Source organism: Psammomys obesus, unplaced genomic scaffold (genome assembly GCF_907164565.1).
Source record: "Psammomys obesus unplaced genomic scaffold, mPsaObe1.curated_primary_1811, whole genome shotgun sequence".
In the NCBI taxonomy this organism is placed as follows: Eukaryota; Metazoa; Chordata; class Mammalia; order Rodentia; family Muridae; genus Psammomys; species Psammomys obesus.
The window spans coordinates 14,349,406-14,367,005 of record NW_026589732.1 but is presented as its reverse complement, the minus strand read 5'-3'; the positions used below and the strand labels follow the sequence as shown (position 1 = coordinate 14,367,005).

General features: G+C 41.4%; 1 protein-coding gene across 3 annotated transcripts in view; it reads left to right on the top strand.

Annotated features, from left to right (window-relative positions):
- Positions 1 to 17,600, top strand: part of Lpar1 (lysophosphatidic acid receptor 1) — a 121,293-nt gene that overhangs the window by 45,372 nt on the left and 58,321 nt on the right. For 2 of the 3 annotated variants that reach the window (XM_055605407.1, XM_055605406.1), the window contains exon 2: positions 5,053 to 5,211. In XM_055605407.1, coding sequence (XP_055461382.1) covers positions 5,167 to 5,211 — 45 coding nt within the window. In that variant the 5' untranslated portion in view covers positions 5,053 to 5,166. Of the gene's footprint in view, positions 1 to 5,052; positions 5,212 to 16,082; positions 16,195 to 17,600 lie in introns of those variants that run through there. The other variant, XM_055605408.1, reaches the window with a different exon arrangement.

Genomic DNA, 17,600 nt, shown 5'->3' with positions numbered 1-17,600 from the left:
TCTTTCTTTCTTTCTTTCTTTCTTTCTTTCTTTCTTTCTTTCTTTCTCTCTTTCTCCCTCCCTCCCATCCTTCCTTTCCCTATCTCCTTCTTCCTTCCTTTCTTCCTTTTTCTTTTCCTTTCCTTTCCTTTCCTTTCATTTCCTTTTTCCTTTTTTCTTTCCTTTCCTTTCCTTTCCCTCCCCTCTCTCCCTCCTTCACCTTCTCCCTCCCTCCTTCTTTCTTTTCTCCTTCTGTACTTCCTTTCCTTTTCTTTCCCTTCCCTCCCTCTCTCCCTCCCTCCTTCACCCTCTTCCTCCCCACCTCCTTCTTTCTTTTTTCTTTCTTTCCCGCTTTCTTTTTCTTTCTTTCCATTTCTTTCTCTCTCTCCTTCCTTCCTTTCCTTTCCTTTCTCTTCCCTCCCTTCCTCTCTCCCTCCCTCCTTCACCCTTTCTCTCCCCATCTCCTTCTTTCATTCTATCTTTCTTTCTTTCTTTCTTTCTTTCTTTCTTTCTTTCTCCCTTTCTCTCTCTTTTCTCACTCTCTTTCTCTTCTTTCCTTTCTTTCTTTCTTTCTTTCTTTCTCTCTTTCTTTCTTTCTGTCTTCTCTTCCTTTTTTCCTAGGGGCATGCATATTTTAATCAAATACTCTGACACTGGTATATACCCCAGTTCACCATCCTACTTTTTACTTTTTAGTTTGAGATGGGGTTTCCATAAGTTGCTCTTTAATGTAAGTGCTGCTCTTTAACTTGTAGCCCTCCTGCCTTAGTTTGCTTTACTTTGCTTCTGTATTCTTCTGATTTATCTCTTAGCGTTTCTGCCCTAGTTCACTATTCTTTTGCTCTATTCTCCAATTTTATTTTTAAATTCTGGCCAGCTTCCTTAACTTCACATTCTAATCTTTTTAAACTTGTAATTATTGCTTTTTAAACATCCTGCTTTTGTTTTGGTGAACACAACATCTCTTTCTGGGACTTTCAATTAGAGATCCCAAAGGACAAATCTTTCTATCTCATGCTTCCGGGGAGGTAAGTCTGGTGGCTGATGCTGTCTTTTTCTGGTGGTGGGGAAGATGGGACAGACACTAAAAGAGACAAGTTGGCTTGCCTGTGTCTCATCTCCTTGATGCTCTAGGTCTTGGGTGCAGAAATTTTCTACTGAGTTTCTGCTAGACTGTCAAGTTTGTTGCAGAACAATATACAGATATAAAGTCTAAATTTTTCCCCTATTTCATGTAATCCAAGCTAAACCCAAACTTGCAGTGTAGCTGAGGGTACCTGGAACATTTGATCCTTCATTTCTACCTCTTGAGCTTGGATTATAGCTGTGTGTCATCATTTGCAGCTTCCTTCCTGCTAGGACTTTTGTTCGCCTATCCTGTGTTGGGGTTAGAGTCTTCAAATGTAGGCTTTTCTATACCAAAGGTCTGGTTTATCTTCCCTTCCCTGTTTATTTTCTGTTTTCTATTTCCTTGACTGCTTTGTTTAAGTTCACAATCCAAATTTACCTTTCTTTGTGCTTTTGGTTAATGAAAAGTCTTTTCTGGCCTTGTTTGTCTATCACGGTGACATGCTTGGTGTTCAAAGATGCTACTACAGAGTCCTCAGAACGCTTACAAATATGAACTGGAAGTTTCTCTTTTAAGAACTGTACTTTTTACTTAACTAAGTATTTGCTTTAATTCTGGAATCCCTTTACTTTAAAATCTAACAGTATGTCTCATGGGCCTGGTGCATTCTCTGTTGCTTATCCTTGGAGAGAGAAGCTGGTGTCTACTCAATATTTCTTTTTGTTTTTGTTTTTCCTTTCTCAACCCCTCTTTGCTGGGGTCTACCCTGTGTATTTTCAAGAGACTTGTATGAGTCATTATTTGACTGAAATCCAGAATAAGGAAAAAGGTTAGAGTTGTAGTAGATTAATTTGCCAATTAGATATTTATCTTCCTGTGAGGCCTGGGGAGGGAGCCAACTTTGGTTCAAGGAATCAGATGGAAGTCCGTTTCCAACTAGAGTTTTTCTTTTAGGTATGTGGTGTGGCATTCACTAATCAGCGGAGCCATTGTCATTTGGCATGGCTGTCCCCCTCTGCAGCCAGCTCTTGGCATTCTTTTCTCACAGTTTTCTGGAGAATTCTTCATAGCCACGTAAACCAGGAATAAGTGCAGCCCAAGTTTACTTGCTTTGTAGGCTTCTGAAGGCAGAGACTCTCCTGAAAGAGTCAGTGTGTTTTAAATGCACGCTCAGCATGGGCCCCTCCTTCTGCTGAACACACTTCCAGGTCTGCTGGGTTTTCATTTGCTTATTTTCTGTACATGCACTTGGACCTTGGAGCTTCTCATGAACAGTATGCTGTGCCTTAACTCTTTTTGGAGCATCCGTGTCCACTCTTTCTAGCACATGGCTTTTGAGGGTTAAGCAATAGTTGGGATCATTTTGTGGTTTCAAGGGCTCATTCATGGTATTTTCTACCATCATCAATCAATCTGGTAGTCTTTCACTAGAAATCAAGTTGTGTGTATTTCTCATTGGAAAATTAAAAAAAATTATATTTAATTTTTTATGATCCTTGCTACTTCATTTTAATTTGTACATTTTTCTACTCTTCGGATGAGAGTCTAGATGCAGTTTTCCACTTTGTTTTCTTATATCAGAAATAGCTTTTATGTCATTCCCACTTCAGAAACATCCCTTCACTTACGTTCTACGACCCCTAGGGTTTTATGTGGGTACTGGGATTCAAACTCATGTACTTGTGCTTCAAGGCTAAATGAGAGATTTGCGCAGTCCTGCAGGACTCTCTTTCAGTTGCATGGTTGGTTTGAAGAGCCTAGCCTCTGATTACAGGCTGGTCCTCATTCAAGTTTTGGAGCTCTCCTGGCTTTGTGGCTGTGGTTGGGTCATGTAACCTTCTGAAGTCTCAGACATTTCCCTTATGACATGAGCTAATAGCATCTGCCTGAAACTATGGAATAAGTGCTACTGAACTCGGTGTGCAGATGGCTTTCCTTAACTCCTGCCCCTTCTCCTCTCTCCTGTTAATAATGATGATAGATGACAGCTTGGTTTTGAGGAGTATATCCCTTTTCTTGTTCTACCCCTTTTGTTCCCCTCCGGACAGTCTTTGTACTGTGGCAACTGAAGTTATCTTGAGCTAAAATGAAATGCACCTGATTATGTAGCAGGAGTTTTTTAGACTAGAATGACACTTGTTGGCTTTTTATTGTTGTAATCATGTCATTTTGTCTTCATTTGGAATACAGAAAGTAGGTATTGATTATAAATGTGTAAGGAAAAGAGAGAATTGAAAGTAGCAGTAGACACAAGATCATGTGTTAATATAAAGCAGTGTAGTGTCAGGTTCTATAATTTTTCACACTGCAGAAGCTGTTGTGAAGAAAAGAAAGATATTGCCCCTTCCCATGGGCCTTCCATTTAAATTTTTCTTCCTTAAAGTAGGGATGAGGAAGATACCAGCATTGGCTCAGGGTAGCTGTAGCATCCCATGTTGATGTCATTCCAAGATAGCTTGCAAAGCTTGCTTGCTGTGTGTCTGCTCATAAAGGGATCACCCATGATTTAAAACAAGTAAAACCTGATGTGACTCAAACTTATGTGAAGGCATGATGCTTATGCAAGAATAAAAATAAAAGCCTTCAGGCCATAGGAGTTGCTGCGTGACTAGGGCATTCTTTACGGAGGCTCTGGGAGCTGCTAGCATAGCACATTGTGGGATCAAAGGACTGGGATTAAGTGTCCAGCACAAGGCTCAGATCATTTGACCCTTGGTTTGTGACTTGTACTATTAAAGAAACTGTCACTCTCCAAGAGTTGGACAACATTCAGGTAAGTCCTTGCATTCTGGTGAAATTAGACAGTACACTCGTAGCTGGGTCAGTCCTGTATGCTACTAGTTTCCTATAAGCACTCAGGAAATACATCTGTCCTTTTTCCTTCTCTCTCTCTCTTGATCCATCCCTCCCCCTTCTATCAGTTCTTCCTTTTCTTTTCTTCAGCTCCCTTCTCCTCTTCTCCCATTCCCTTCCCCCTCTCCTCTTTCTTCCTCTCCCTCATCTCTTATCTCTCTTTCTTTCCTTTTTCCAATTCAGGCTTACTATGTAACCCAGGCTAGCACAGAACTCTCGGTCCTCCTGCTTTTGCCTCAAGAGTGTTAAGATTAGTGGTGTGAATCACCATAGGCCTTCTTTGATAAGTCTCTTTTGAGAGATTGCTAGGTAAGCTGAAAACTACTGAAAATGCAATGTTTGTTAGAAGGAAGGGATATTCACAACTTCTTCAGGTGAAAGTTTTTCCTTTGTGGACTACATTGCAATGCTCTTATGATCATGGGACCAACCTCCAACCCCTGCTCTCTCCACCTCTATATCTTTGAGACAGAGTCTCACTGTGTATTTCTGGCTGGCCTGGAACTCATTTAGCAGATGAGGATGGCCTTGAATTCACAAATACCTGTTGCCTCTGGCTCTTAAATACTGGGATTAAAGTTGTGGGACACCACCCCTGGCCAAGCTTTTGACAGGATCAAGGTCCTAGTTTACTGCCGGGACTACAGCCTTTTTCTGAGTTTTCTTAGTGAGCATATGAATGACAGAATGCCTTCTCCAAACCTCAGGGTTGTTTTTGTTTTTGTTTCCACAGAAGGGTAGGGAGGGTCAGGTTGGAATTGAAGCCTTCTCTAACCACTTGGAGGGTTCCTCTCTAACCGCTTGGAGGGTTTCTCTTTTCATCTTTTGTGTATAGATTATCAAATCTCAACGGTAGATTTTAAGAAATCATTATTTAACAGCATGGTGGCTTCTCCTCTTGGTGTACAATCTTCTTGTGTCCCCAACTGGATGCTGTCTCCCCAGAACATCTAGCTGCTCCCCAGAACATTGTGTGAGCAGATGGTAAGGGAGTCATGATTTTTGATTGTAGATCTACCTCAACAGGCCCCTGTGTTCATTCAGCTAATATTTGGTTCTTGGGAGTGACTTTTTGCTTCATCTAGCCTGACTCTTCCCTTGCCCTTTTAAGTCCTCTCCTACTCATTCTGGGCTTCCTTATGTTTTCACAGGCTTACAGTTCCTCTTAGTATGACCTTGATCTGATTGGACAAACCAAGAATTACTTCTTGTCCCTGGCACTGCAGTGCTGGGGCCTCTTCATCGCCCCAAACTACAGCATTGTCATGGCAGCTGCCTCTACTTCCAGCCCTGTAATTTCACAGCCCCAGGTAAGTGATTTGACCTGGTCGATGTTTTTGTTAATCATAGCTTTGTGCAATAGTTAGTCTGAGTATGAGAAAGTAAGCTTTACTCTGGGGCATCATACACACCTCTCATTGTCATTTGGTGGGTACTTAGATGGGGTGCTTTGGACAGAGAGATGACGTGTATTTCAGGAAGCAGCTGGAAGAATGAAAAGGCCTCTGTTGACAGGGGGCACATTCAGCCACACTGATGATGCCCAACTGTTGCTATTGCCATCAATAGGAAGACAAATCAGAAGTAAATTCTGCTGCTTCTTTTATTTCCTCTTTCTTTTTTTTCTGGGACAGTGATGTTACAAATAATGGTTCTCAGTTTGATCTAATCTTATAACAAGCCCTCCCAGGCTGCTTCGTTGTTCTTTTCCTGTAATTATTATTTTGACTTGGCCCATTCTGGGAAAATTGAAAACAATATGGAGTTCTAGAAATTTCTGGACAGAAGTCTCATGAAACACTTTGGCTGTGGAGCAGTAATTCTCAAAAGACATCTTCTTTGTTTAGATCATGGTGCAACCTTCTGTTTTGATTATGCACTGTCCTTCCGTGTTTGCAGGCAATGTGGTGTAATGGGAAGGAAACAAACTTGGAATCATTCAGTCTTGGCTCATCTCCCTGTGTCTTGGACTGATGCTCTCCCTGCCCCACCCCAGCTTCAAACTCTACTCATGTTATTTTCCTTCACACAGTGGATGAAACAGTAGCATTTATGCAAAACGCTCAAAAGAAACCCAGCAAATTTAGCTTCCCATTTTCTTTCCCTTTGCCTTGACCCTTCTTTATCCAATGTGGCTTCCCATTTGTGACAGCCATTTTTAATTTTATTTAATCACTTTACAGCCTGATTTCAGCCCCTCCCCTTTTCCTCCTGTTCCCCAAGCCTTGCCCTCACACCTCTTCCCCTTTTCCCCTCTTCCCCTTTCTCCCCATTTCCCCCTTTTCTTCTGATCAGAGAAGGGGAGGGAGGGTTAATGGGTGCCTGTTAGGACCCAATAAAATGATGATGCACACAGCAGATTTTATATGAAGGAGTTTTATTAGATGGAGATGAAGAGAGAGAAAAAATGAGAGAGTGAGACATGATAGGGGGAAGGCAGGGGGCACCATGACAGAGAAAGGGGAGAGAGCAAGAGATGAGAGGGCAAGACAGAGACAAAGTGGCAGGTTGGTCCTTCTAAGGAGCAACGTAACTATGCCTGCCAGGTGTGGCTACCTAGCAGGTGACACTTGATGATATCACTAGACAACCCAGAAGCAGGCTGCCTAAATACTTACATTCCTCCCATTTTATATAATTTAAAAGTGAAGAGCTTAAGCTGCTTCTCATGTAAGGCAAGTTAAATTATATCAATTTAGGTTCGTTGGAAGTAGCTCTTGGTTGTCACGCAAGTGGGTAAGAGAGAGAGGGGAAAAAATAATAGCAGCAACATGTCCAGATTACATGGTCAAGAGGAGGGAAAGTCCCTGCTCTGGAAATCAAGTAACCAGGAAAGGGAAGCCCCAAAACCAGGGAAAGGGGAGGAATCCCATCCTCTGAGATAGACAATAGGTGCAGTACTTCTCTGGAGCCCAACTGACCTGAGATATGGATTCAGCTGGATTTCCTGCAGCTTACAAGAATTATTTTTAAGTTTTACAAAGGAGATAAAATTTTAGACATGTTAACATCACAATTGTAATCTGCACCAAAATATACATTGTAAAAAAGGCAGTGGGCATAAACATTTATGTTAACAGCATAAGCATTCTTTAAGGTGAGCTTTGAAAAGGCAGAAGCTTTTTGTGAGGTAGAAAGGACAAAAGCTCACTTGATCTTAACCTTTAGTATGATTACACATTATGGAGATTTAAAGGAGATTTAAAATCCTGAGTTTGGAACCATGATAGTGGGTGGTATATGGAATGTTTTTGCATTAGAGCTAGATTAATAAATCAGAGCTCTATTGATACAGATCAAAGCCCTAGATAGTCAATATAACAGTAGCATAGCAACAGGAGGAAATATTAAGCATTTTTACCTATTTAGGATACCTTACATCACCTTAGACCTTGCAACCTTTATAACTTGCATTTACCAACCTTAAAATACTTTCTTAGACCCTCAAACATTTATGACTTGTGTTCACCAACCTTAAGACACTTTCTTAGACCCTCAAGCATTTACAACTTGCATTTACCAACCTTAACACACTTTCTTAGAACCTCAAACATTTATAACTTGCATTTACCAACCTTAAAACACTTTCTTAGATGGTATATACTCGCTTATATAGACCTACAATATATAATAAACATAATGAAGTCTATACACCTAAAGGAGATAAACAAGAAAGCAGACACAAGGTAAGATGATCAATCCTCACTTAGAAAGACAAATGAGATGTGCATTGGACATATGACAGGAGTCTACCGCAGAAGGCATCTGAAAGACCCTACCAAGCAGCGTTTCAAAACAGATATTAAGACTCATACCAAACCTTCGGCAGAAGGGGAGTTAGTATGACAGGGAAAGGATAGGAGCCCCACAAGGACCAAATATATCTGGACACAGGGGTTTTTTCTGAAACTGTTTCTCCAACCAAGGACCATGTATGGATATAACCTAGAACGTTTACTCAGACGAAGCTCGTGGTAGCTCAATAACCAATTGGTTTCCCATAGTAAGGGGAACAGGGACTATTTCTGACAGGAACTCAATGGCAGGCTCTTTGACTCCCCACCCCGCAAGGGAGGAGCAGTTCTGCTAGGCCACAGAGGAGGACTTTGCAGCCAGCCCTGAAGATACCTGATAAAACAGGGCCAGATGAAAGGGGAGGAGATCCTCCCCAATCCGTGGACTTGGAAAGGGGCAGGGAGAAGCTGAGGGAGGGAGGGTGGGATTGGGAGGGAATAGGGAGCAAGATACAGCTGGGATACAGAGTTAATAAAATGTAACTAATAATAACAAACAATAAAAAACTTAAAAAAAAAAAGAATTACTGCTTTGGGGTTACAATGAACTTGTGAAGGGAAAGACTGATGGGAAATGTTTTATTAGGTATGATGTTTAAATAAGAATACATAATCTGTAAACATGTTGTAATTAAAAAAAAACACTTTCTTAGACCCTCAAACAACATTTTTCTTAGTCCTTTATATCTAGTTATTTACTGTGAGACATAGGCGAGACTGTTATGAACATTTATTGTCCTTTAGCTAAAGGGATAGTAAAAGGTTACATCGGAGGCCTGTTTCTTGAATCTGGCAACAAGGCTTATTTTGTCTAGACCTGACAGTAACAGTTCTAGAAGGCTTAAGGCCTGGTTTTCTGCATATGAAGCGAACTGAGAAGGCATCTCAAGTCACCCAAGACAGAAGTTGGCAATATGACCCAGTGTGAGGCCAGAACATACCTGCAATGTTACCCTGGGCTGGCAAGGGTAGTGGAGGTTGATGATTCTAGGAGCCATTTGTCCTCTGCTAGGTCAAGGAGCTCAAAGGCTGGAAGTGTCTGTGGCTTTTGTGCTGAGTACAGAGGACAAGCCTGCATGGGAGCATTTTGACTTCCAGAAACCACTCTGCCAGCAGGTAGCCATGGCTTGTTAAGGCAGCTGCAGGACCAGCATCCCCTTTGACTACATTTGAAACAGTCACCTGGCAGAATTGAATTTTGGCTATACCCCGGTGGGATGAGGCATTGCAGATTTCTTGTTTTCTGTGTGGGAATACCAACAGCCTCAGAGTAGCAGCCAAGGACTGGAGCATAGATTTTGCTGTAGATGAGCCTGTCGGGAAGGCTCCTCCCTTATAATTTTTACCAACTCCTATATGGTAACTCAAGGACCATCCTCAGCCATTTATTAAAGATGGCAGTGAGACCACGTTTGTATCTATAGGACTAAAAATATATTTTAGGACATGTTAGAGGACTTGATCATCTATGAGATGACTGACTATTAACTTGCATTCATTTACCATCAACTATTAGGACTTTAGGTTTTGTCCCTGTTAAGTTGGAGCCTTAAAAGTCATAAATATAGTCCATTAAAGTGAGAGCATAACAGTTTTGTGTATGATTTAGTATATAAAAAGTTCATAGCTTATAAAAGTCTAAGGATATACTATAGATTAATAATATTACCATTTTCAGAAAACAAGACCAAGCATATTTCAACCTTTTGATAGTGGAGATATAGCAAAATGATCAAGTTTTGACATAAATTAGTTCCTCTAAAATTAATACATCTTAATTTATAGTATTGGTAAAAACTTGTACATAGTAATCCCTGAGTTATGAATTTTAAAATCAACAATATATAAAGCAATTTTAAAATTATATTTGAATTTATTATATCAAACCTATTAGCCAAAAAGCCTAGTGGTGAACCTGGATCTCCTGCCGTGGCCGGAGAAACAGCATTTATTAATTTAGGAATTAATAGGCAGTTAGACATACCTTTTAATTAACTTAATTTGAATAGACCTTTATAACTTTGAAATTTTAGCATTATATAAAAATTATTTTGAACCAGGGTTGAATCATATATATTATAAATTGTAACTTTGAATTTTTATAAAAATCCATACCAATTTAAAATGAGACTTGTTGCTACCCTATTTTAAAAAGAGATAAAATAAACAGAGAATTAATTATGATTAAAATGGTTTATACCATGCGGTCACCTTAAGGTTTACAGTTTAATTTTAAGATTTTTTTTTTGAGAGAGTATAAAAAGAAACCAAAGAGTATATTTAGTGAGATGGCAGGCAGAGAGAAACAAACTAGACTTTGAGAAAAGAGAAATAGGGAATTGTTTTTTACTTCATAGATCACTCTTAGTGTTACTGGATATTATTGGATATTAAACATTTGAGTAGGGTAAATATAAGTGTAGAAGCCAGAGGTTTCCCTAACCTAAGAGGAGAGAATATGAGGAAGTTGTTCTTGTGAATGAGAAAGGGGAAATGGAAATGGACCATTTGGCTAGTGGTTCATCAACCAAATGGCATGGCAGGTCATGGGCTTAGCCCAAGAACCTCTGTGTCTGGTACCAGGGCTTTTTCAGCAGTAAGGCCAAGTTCTCATAGAAGGGATTTCATCTACAGGAAAGGATAGGGGCAGACAGGCAGCTTTAGACTGGAGGAAGGAAGGGGTGCAATGGTCTTTAGAGCCTGTAAGAGACTTCGTTTTATAACTCCTAAAACAGTGGGACAGAAACAAAGTAGTAAAAGCAGCTGGCAGTGAGGGAAACCACAGCAATTTTTTGTTTGTTTGTTTGTTTGTTTGTTTGTTTTATAAATAAGATGGCGGCCAATCATGTGACTATCCTTGATTGCCTTAAGATGCGCTTGCTCTTAGTGGATATGGTAGTGAAGCCGTGGTTCCACCTTCCTTATCCCAAAACCAACATGGTGGCTAGCCATGTTCAGTACATGGACATAGTGGCATATGGAGACCAGGAGCTTACTGGTGGCCCCTGCCCAGCTCGAAACTCTACATGTGCGTAGCATGGCTGATCAGAAGTCTGCACAACTGAAAACCCTCCTCTGCAAGCTAGCCTCTTGCTGCAGGCGTTCTGTGGGAGATTTAAAATCTTGCCCATGGGGCCTGAGGCAGCAGTGCAATTTAAAGCCATCTGTTTGTGGACAGGGTCCCCAGTAATTGCTTACCTAACAGCAATAGTTTAGAAGCAGGCTGGTCTGTCTGAAGCGGCAGTTCCAGGGTCTGGCATGAATGTTTTAGTTTCTCCAAGCCAATTATGGCACAGTGTGAGTGTCAACCCCGAGCACATGTCCAGATGCTGAGTCTGAGCAGCAGAGGTACAAGCAGAGGGACAGATAAGTGCGGTAAGGGCAGGGCAGTTGAGAGAAAATGTAGGTTTTAAGGCAGAGGTGGTTGTTAGGGATGGGTAGAACAGAAAAAAACAAATATGTTGCAAGCATCATGGTCTGTTTAAAGGGGTCCTGGCATGACCAGACCAGGTGCTACCAGGAGAGCCCTTCCCAGCCAAATGCACCAATATCTGGACCAATGATATGATGATGTGCACAGCAGATTTTATATGAAAGAGGCTTATTGGATGGAGATAAAGAGAGAGAAAGAGAAGGAGAGAGCAAGACATGATTGGGGGAAAGGAGAGGGCACCTCGATAGAGAAAGAGGAGAGGGTAAGAGAGCAAGAGATGAGAGCGCAAGAGAGATAAAGTGGCGGGTTGGTCCTTTCAAGGAGCAACAAAACCACACCTGCCAGGTGTGGCTATCTGGCAGGCAACACATGATGACATCGTAGGTTGCTAGGCAACCCAGAAGCAGGCTGCCTAAATACTAACAGTGCCAACTTACCCTGGCATCTCAAGTTATATAGGACTAAGCACATCTTCTTTCACTGAGGCCAGACAAGGCAGCCCAGCTAGTGAAGAGGGATCCAAAGGCAGGCAACAGAGTCACAGATAGCCCTTATTCCTAATTTTAGGGGATCCAGGTGATGACCATGTTAAACATCTGTTGCCTATCTGTAGGGGGTCTAGGTCTGGCCCATGCAAGCTCTTTGGTTGGTGGTTCAGTCTCTGTGAGGCCTCATGGATCCAAGTTAGATCTTCTGTAGATCTTCATGTAGTGTCCTTGATTGCTCCAGTTCCTTCAATCCATTTTAGGCAAAGGCTTAAGAAAAAATTGGTACCTTTGAGAAAGAATCTTAAAGTTGTTTATAGTTAGTGTACAAAATACTGGGTTTCATTATGACATTTTCATACATACACATCACTGTACTTTGTTCATTTTCACTGATGTCACTTTTTCTGCACTGCCTCTATCCCTCTAACTGTTATCTTTCCTCCATCCAGGCACCCGCTTCTGTTTTCAAGTCATATATAAGAACTGTGTTTCTTTTTATTGCTATGGTAAAAGCAATCATGACCAAGGCAACTCAGAGAATGCAGTGTTTAGATGGCTTCTGGTTGCAAAGGTCTAAGAGTCTATCACCATAGTGGAAAAGTGGCAGGCATTGCTGCTGGAGCAGCAAGCTGAGAGCTCACATCTTGAATCACAAGCAGGAAGCAGAGAGTTATTTAAGAGTGGCTTGAGTCTTTAGACTCTCACAGCCTACTTGCAGTGGCATACTTCCTTCAGTAAAGCCACACATCCTGAATTTCCCAAGGAGTGCTACTGAATTGGGACCAAGTGTTCAAATACTGATCCTATGGGGGATACTCTCATGCAAGCCATCACACTGACACATTTTTAATTTTAGATTCTGTATGTGAGGGAACCTGCAGTCTTTTGTCTTTCTTCCCCCTTTTCCCAGTCCTGTTCCTCCTTCTCCCCTCTTTAGACTATTCCCTCTTTCCTCATAGTCCTCTTTTACTTTCATGTCAAACACACAAGGTTTCCTGAGGACTGGCCACACTGAATTTTAAATCTCAATGGCACAGCATGTTGCTTTATCACTTTTTCAGTCTCATTTAGAAGGTTATTATATTTTGTGAATATTTTAAGTAAGGACATCTGGTTTTGTCATTGTGTGGTTTTTTGTTTTGTTTTTTTAGGCATCAAGAAAGAGAGGGAGAAAGAAGAAAAGGTCATTCTTCATTTCCTATAGATTAGCAGTTCTCATCCTGTGGGTTGCAAACCCTGTAGGGAGTCAAATGACTCTTTTATAGGGTCAGCTAAGACCAGCGCATATCAGATATTTACATTACAATTCATAACAGTAGCAAATTTACAGTATGAAATAGCAATGAAAATAATTTTATGGTTGGGGTTCGAACCACTGCTACAGACTAACTCGGGGGGTTTTCACCGTGAATAAAGTCTTTGCTTTCTTTCTTTCTTTTTTTTTTTTTAATCTTTCAGGAGTGTTTTTCTGGGATGTTTGATGCTTCGTGTCTTCTTCATCATGCCATTTTGTTGGATAATCCATCACTGTTTCAACACTTGACTTATTTGGGTGTTTGGCTTCTTTAATCTCAGTAGACTTTTGGTACCTTGGGGACTTAGAGAATGTATCAAGAGATTTAGTTTATGTTACCAGTTCAAAGCCCATGGCAGCCATTCCTGAGAATGACTGTTCTTTGTCTTTGTGTGTGTGTGTGTGTGTGTGTGTGTGTGTGTGTGTGTGTGTGAAGTAAGCTAGGCCTTAGCACAGGCTTTCCTGAACAGGCATCTCAGCATCCATAATTGTCATCTGTCAGCATTTCCACCAACATTGACTTCCCTATCTTCCCTGCTATGTAAACTATGGGTTGGTGAGTAATATAAATGCTTTTAGGTGACTCATTTCATCAAAAATGATCAGCACTCTCCAAAGTAGACAGGGATCCTACTCAATATAAACACCTAGGGAAACAGATATTCTTGAAAACTTTCTGTGGGGGTTAAATTGGTGCAGCTACTTAAGGGGGTGGGTGCTAAATCGACTAGGCACTATTTATGAAAGTCAGATACAGCTGCAACCACACTGATGTCTAAACACGTGAAACTAAGGAAGAGTGTAAAAAGATAGTCTCATGAAGAAGTTCCAAACTTCCTGACTACTCAGGGTGGTTGTATATTAATAAAGTCAGGTGCATGGATATGATTTAAATGCCACATAGCAGTTAAAACATGACCATATCAACATGGCCATGTTGTCATTAGACACCTTATAAAGGGGAGAGAAAGCAAGACATAGAATACCCTTCACAGGAAGAGATCATTAAAACTATAAAACAGGACCATGTGTTTTTAAAGACAAACATATGGCTCATAAACAGAACTGCAGAAGGAAAAAGCCAGCACATGCATTTTCAATAGGATTCTATTGCCCCCCAGAGGGCCCAAATTGGATCTAGGGAGATGATAAATCCTGCCAAAGCTTAACCCTACCCTAAAGAATCGTATTTCGTAGCATTTGGCTTCTTTAATTAGGGAGAATTTAAATTTAATTAAAAATTTCTTTTTGAGGATCATTATTGAAAAATAAATAAAAATGTCATGAAACAGTGCTTTTTGGAAGCATGTGCATGGGGTCTGGAGTCACACTGCTTGGGTTCAGGTCCTGGCTCTGACACTGCTGAACCCAAGGGAGTGTGCTCACTCTCTCAGTGCCCCTCATAATAAACAGAGCAGTAGAGAAGCCACCCTTCAGACATCGTTTGAAAAATGGCATGTATACTTATGCCTTCAGCTCAGAACAATGGTTGGTATATACTGTCTGTGCACATTGGCATGTGTTATTGTTACAAGCTCTGCATGCAAGGCTTATAAATAGCATGTCAGGTCATTGCCATCTTAGAGTTCAAAAACGTGGTGGAAGATATGCAAATAAGAAAGTGACGCGTTAAAATTACTGTGACACAGGAAGTATGGCTGTTCTTGGAGTCAGCACTCGGGCTTCTCGCAGGAAGACCACCAGACAAGGAGCTGTTTTGAAGTAAGAGTAGGAGAATCTGATCGGCCACGGTGAGAAGAGTACAGCAGCAGATTAGTTCAGAGGGAGCACAGTGCAGTGGGACACAGTGCCGTCCCCAGAGGCTAACTCCACCAGACCACGTAGTGTGGTTGTTGGACTGAAGAATTTTATGAGCAGCTGGGCAGATAGCTCGGTGGTTAAGAGTATGCATTGCTCTTTCAGTACCTGAGTCTGGATCTCATCACCCACACTGGGATGCACACAGGCCTGTCAGTCTCACTTTAGAGGATCCAATGCTCTCCTGTGGCCTCTGTGGGTACCTGAACTCTGTGTATGTGTGTATGTGTGCGCGTGCACATGAGCACATAAACATACACACACTTAAAGATAAAATAAGTCTCTTTAAAACAAAACAAAACCCAGCGTTTGGTGACCTGGCTGAATTCAGATAGGCTGTAGTATTTGTACTGCAGAAACTGGTAAACCCTGAGTATTAGAACAGGTGTTATAAAGTGAGGAATTTGGCAGGACTTTGAAAGCCATAGCAAGGAATTGAACAACGACCTTAAGAAAGCCCATGGTGGTGGAATGCTTGCTTAGCATATGGAGGGCTCTGGGTTCCGTGTATAGTCACATACACGCCACATGCATACACACACATATCCTGTGTAGTTTAATGGTTGTTACCCAGGCTTCGGAGCCCTAGATCTGTGTTTAAACCTTGACTTGACAACGATCTGGGGTGAGTTTTATAGCAATGCCAGTCACATTGGGTGTGTCTCATGCTCACCCCATGCCTGCAACAGTAAAGGCCTCTGATATTTGTAAACTGAGCCATTTGGGAGGAGTCAGCTGCAAGCGGCAATAATTAGGTCACACAAGCTGCCTCTTTTTTTTTTTTTTTTTCAGGAGTGATACAGACCTTGGGGTCTAAGTCATTATGAGCCTCCTGATTGTAGGAGAGCCCTTCCTGTCACCTTTGCACAGCCAGAATTTCCTTTAAGGTGGGCTTGCCTGTGGGTCTCAGCTTGTCTTCTCTTCTAGCAGTTGTTGTCTCCTGGTGCAGGGAAGGCTCAAACTACATAAAGGTAGCAGCTTTTTAGGTGACAAGTAGCAAGCAGCTCTCAGACTGCAGTCACCTTACCCTGCCATTATCCTTCTAGTAAGGTACACTCTTCTGAAAAGTGAGCTAACTGACCCTCCCCCTCATGAAGATAAACTCACATTCAAGTGGGAAAATCGCATTCCAAGGCAAAGGCAAGAAAAAGAAAAGACTGTGGGTTTTTTTTGTTTGTTTGTTTTTCTATTCATCGGGTAACAAAGAACATTTTTCTAGTGAAGGCTGCCTAACACCAGACATAAACTAATTAATATGAACAAATAGGGTGCAATTGTTTCAAGTAACAATAGGGAAGAAAGCGCTCATTGTTTCTCTTGCTGGGATCTCTGTTTAGTCAGCCCGGGATCGGCCTTGTACTTTGAAGTCAGACAAGTTTGTGTTCTCTGCTTTGCTACTGCTTGGACTCCAAGATGCAGGGTTGCTTTCTTATGCTTGGCCAGCACCCAGACCTGACATAGCTAAGGTGAGACCCAGGGTGGTTGGGACTAACCGCCGCAGGAAGTCACCTCAACTGATTTTTAGCTGCACTAGTCCAGAGTTGATGAAAAGCTTCTGTATCCAAGGGAACCTAAGCTTGTATTTGTAGACAGGAACCACTGAGTTTGATAGTGTGTTCTGGTCTTGTGGATGCTGAGGACATGGGGTGGGGGAGTTGCTGTTTTCTGTTTCTAGAACTCTGCTAAACATTTATTTCATTGTGGTTGATGAGATTCCAGGGAGTCAAATGGTAAAATTTGGATTTAAGTTCTTGTGTTCAGTCTTAGTGGAAGGATCAACAGCTCAATACCAGAGTATGTCTTTTGGCTCCTTTAATCCCAAGCAGTGGTGATAGAGGCTCAAATGGGTGTCTCATCGCTTACAGGGTGTTTGTCTCCCATCCCTGGGTGTCTCGTGAGGCAAAGACCTTTGCCTTCAGTGTTGGGATGCTGTTCCCTTTTCAAGTGTGCCTCTCGAGTGTGAGATGACATCTGTGTTCAGAATACCAACACAAAGAGATTTTGATCCTTTTAAGTTGTTTCTGTTGTTTTCATTAAAGGTGTAGGTTTGTGTTGATTCTCTGTGTCTTAGCAGATTGTTTCCCCAGTTCTCACCTGCTGTTTTGAACGATCTGTTTAAAATCCTTTGTATTTTAAAAGTCTATGTGCAGAAGCTTTTATTTTGAGTTGGATGAAAGCAACTGAATCTGCATTAAAACCCTGGATATGGAACTCTGAGTTCAGAAAAGCTCTCTCCCCACTTCTCCCTCTCTTCCTCCTTTCCTCCCTTTCCCCCTTCTTCCTTCTGGTGTGAGTGTGTGTGGGTACGTGCGCACACATGCGGTGTTTTAGAATCATGTGTTAAGGAGGTTTTCAAACATTCACAAGAATGAACATAAGCTCCTTCCACAACTACCTAGAGTCACCAGTTACCAACATTTCTCCTCCTTGCTTTGCAGAAGGGTGAAATGCTTTAAGTCCCCAGCTTTGCTCCATCTTCTATCAGTCCTCATAGCTCACTACTCATCTGCCAGAAACAATTTGGTTTGTGTAACCACGATTCCATTATCACTGAAAGCAACTGCTGACATCACACTAATCACACTGCACTCAGTTAATACATAGATTTCTCCAACTGCTTCTCTGAAAAGTCTTCACAGTTTTCACACTGTTGTCTTGGAAGACCACTGGGCAGACCCATTTACTCTTCTCTGTTGATGCACCCCATGAATTCATACAGTTTAAAAGTTTTATACTTCCTCTTCACTCCCTGAAGAGAATGGAAAGTATAAACAGATTATTTCATCAGTGAAGACTACAAAAATGAGACACATACTATAGTCTCCTATAGAAGAAAGTTAAGGCAATAGTTGCACTTAAAATCTGATTGTCA